The sequence below is a fragment of the Gekko japonicus genome, unplaced genomic scaffold (genome assembly GCF_001447785.1).
Source record: "Gekko japonicus isolate JY-2015 unplaced genomic scaffold, Gekko_japonicus_V1.1 scaffold1122, whole genome shotgun sequence".
Lineage (NCBI taxonomy): Eukaryota > Metazoa > Chordata > Lepidosauria > Squamata > Gekkonidae > Gekko > Gekko japonicus.
This window is the reverse complement of record NW_015166456.1, coordinates 605,527-608,203: the sequence shown is the minus strand read 5'-3', so window position 1 is coordinate 608,203 and position 2,677 is coordinate 605,527. Positions and strand designations below refer to the sequence as shown.

The 2,677-nt window shown below is 62.8% G+C and overlaps 1 protein-coding gene across 1 annotated transcript in view; it reads left to right on the top strand.

The window, feature by feature from the left end:
• The first annotated feature begins 1,628 nt into the window (after nucleotides 1-1,628).
• FEZF1 (FEZ family zinc finger 1) overlaps nucleotides 1,629-2,677 on the top strand; it is a 4,005-nt gene continuing 2,956 nt past the window's right edge. The window contains exons 1-2 of the mRNA XM_015412034.1: nucleotides 1,629-1,940; nucleotides 2,055-2,531. Coding sequence (XP_015267520.1) covers nucleotides 1,629-1,940; nucleotides 2,055-2,531 — 789 coding nt within the window. The remainder of the gene's footprint in view (nucleotides 1,941-2,054; nucleotides 2,532-2,677) is intronic.

Genomic DNA, 2,677 nt, shown 5'->3' with positions numbered 1-2,677 from the left:
GCTAATCTTTTTTAAATAATCCATCGGTGTTTCTCCCCTCCCAAAACTGAGACTAACCACTTTTACAAAATAAATTTAAATCCAAACATTGGCTTGCGACTGGATCTAAAAGCCAGGACAGCTCAACATTTTCCACACACAAAAGGACAACCGCGTTGCTGATCTCCCTTGAAATCAATAGGACTTTCCTCTCCCCCGGTGCCGGTTGGTTTTCTATCGAAGTCAACCGAGAATAGGAGATGCTTGAGAAATTCCCTCGCTATGTGGACGCATTTTGGAATTCCGCATCCATTCGCATCAACGGGAGGAGAAGAGCATCTTCCTCTTCACTGATTTCAATGCAATGTGGAATTTCACACCGTTCGAACTAACTTTTGGAGAACTGCAAAGGGCTTCTCCGTGGGGCATTTTGGACTCCCCCCTCCCCCCCCTCAGGTTGTCTAGGATGTGCCTGACCAGTGATCCTTCCCGGGAAACTTTCTCCTTGACCACGTTTGCAACTTCGATCTCAAAACATCTCTTTCCGAGGGCAGCCTTTTAATTCGTTTCCCTGCCGCTCGCTCCAGAGCCCCGCTGTCTGCACCTACCAAGGCGCCTTCGAACCCCCACCCCAGTCGCCCGCAGCTGTCCTTTAGAAGGCAAAACCCCTGGATCGCGTCTTTCAAGGAATGGTGCCGGTGTCCAAAAAAGGAAAAGGAAAAAGCCCTCGCCGCCGTCCAAAGGGCTACCTCCAAAGGGCCCCCGAGAGGAGGCGGAGGAGAGCGCGAGGACTCGGGGCAGGAGCGGAGCAGCGGAGCCACGCACCCAGGTGCGCACGAAAGGAGGCCCGCCCGGGCTGAAATTGACAAGCCGACTGCCAGTTTCTCCGCAGCGCCTTGTTTGCCAAACAGAAGTCCCGAAATTGGGCTCTTTCCCCTTCTTAACAATGACTTTTCTTTCTTTCTTTTTTTTGTTTCCTTTTCCTTTTTAAGAAAAAGATGATGTCACTTAAAGGCAAACAAGAAAATTGATCTCGAGGCCTCCGCCGCCGGTTTAAACAGATTGGGAATAATAAAAGGGGAGGGGGGGAAAGAGGGGGAGGGGAGAGCCACCTCCTTCTCTCTGGGCGGGAGGCGACGGCTCGGGCGCCAATGGAAAGTAGCCGCTCGCTCTTGGGGGTGGGGAGGAAAGGGGGGCGCAACTTTTTCCCTTCCCCCTCCTAGTGCTTGTTGGAAGCGAACTGAGCAATTATCTAGTTTACCTTCTCCTCTTGGAAGTTAACGATTGGTGGGATCGTGGCTGCTGCTATTGACCCAACGCTTTCCATTGAGAGAGAAAAAGACGGAGAGAGACGAGAGGCGGCAAGCGATCGTCCGCCGTCCAAGGGCGCGCAGACTGCGATGGGCCGGCATGAGTCCACCAGGCTGGGCACGCTGGTTCCGCGGGCGTCAGTCGAGCCGGCGAGGATGCTAGCGGTGGGGGCCTTCAGGATGGCGGCGGCGGCGGCTGCCGCCTCTAGGTCGGGGCTGGAGGGTCCGGCAGCCGCGGAGCTGGGAGGCTCCCTCCTCGCAACTCAGTGACCGGGCGCCCGCCAGGGACCGATCCTCCCCCCCTCCCCAGAGGAGCAGTCCGAGCCCGCCGGGCCAGCCATGGACAATAGCGGGCGACCGCAGGCGCAGCAGCATCACCCCCCGACGGTTGCCAAGGGCCTGAGCGCGCCACCTCGGGGCAACATGCTGAGCGCTTCCAAGCCGCTGGCCTTCTCCATCGAGAGGATCATGGCCAGGACGGCCCCGGAGCCCAAAGCCCTGCCGCTGCTGCCCCACTTCTTGCAGGGCGGGGGAGCCCCCAAGGGCAGCGGCGGAGAGCCCGTCAAGGCGCCGCCGCCGCCGCTCAGCCTGGGGCCCTCCATCCCGTGCATGATCCCCTTCGTGCCGCTGGCCTACGAGCCCTTAGCCAAGGCGGGCTGGGAGGCCAGGAAGCCCCTCCTGGACCCGCCTTCCTCTTCCTCCTCCTCGTCTTCGTCCAGCTCTTCCTCGATGGCCGCGTCCCTGGGCTGCGCGCTGAGCCTCAAGCCTCCGGCCGAGCTGAGCCCCCTGCAGCACCACCACTACAAGCTGGTCCGGCCCCGCGTGGTCAACCACTCCTCCTTCCACGCCCTGGGCGCCCTGGGCTACTTCGGCCGGGCCGCCGACCCGCCGCCGCCGTCCAGCCTGGGCCTCCACCCGGTGGCCTCCTATTTCCTGGGATCGCCGCTCTCCGGCCCAGCGCCCGCCTTGCAAGCCCCGACGGCGGCGCCCAAGGCCTACCTGGAGGAGAGGAACAAGCTGCAAGCGCTGCAGGCCGGCCCGGACAAGTACCCGCCGGCGGCTTTCAAGGACTTGGCCGCCGCCCAGCCCCACAGCGCCGCCGCCGCCGCAGCAGCCGCCGCCGCCGCCGCCGCTCACCTGCTGGCCGCAGACAAGCTGCCCTTCAAGGGCGTCGCGGCCGACTTCAGCCGCGGCTCGCCCAGCGCCAAGCCCAAAGTCTTCACGTGCGAGGTCTGCGGCAAGGCAAGTGCCCCCCTCGCCCCCTCCCCCACCCGCCGTCCGGCCGAGTGGCGCTCCAGGGCCCGGCCCGTCTAACCGCGCCTCTCTCTCTCTCTCTCTCTCTCCCTCCCTCCCCCCCCCCCCCCCCCCCCCCCCCCCCCCCCCCCCTC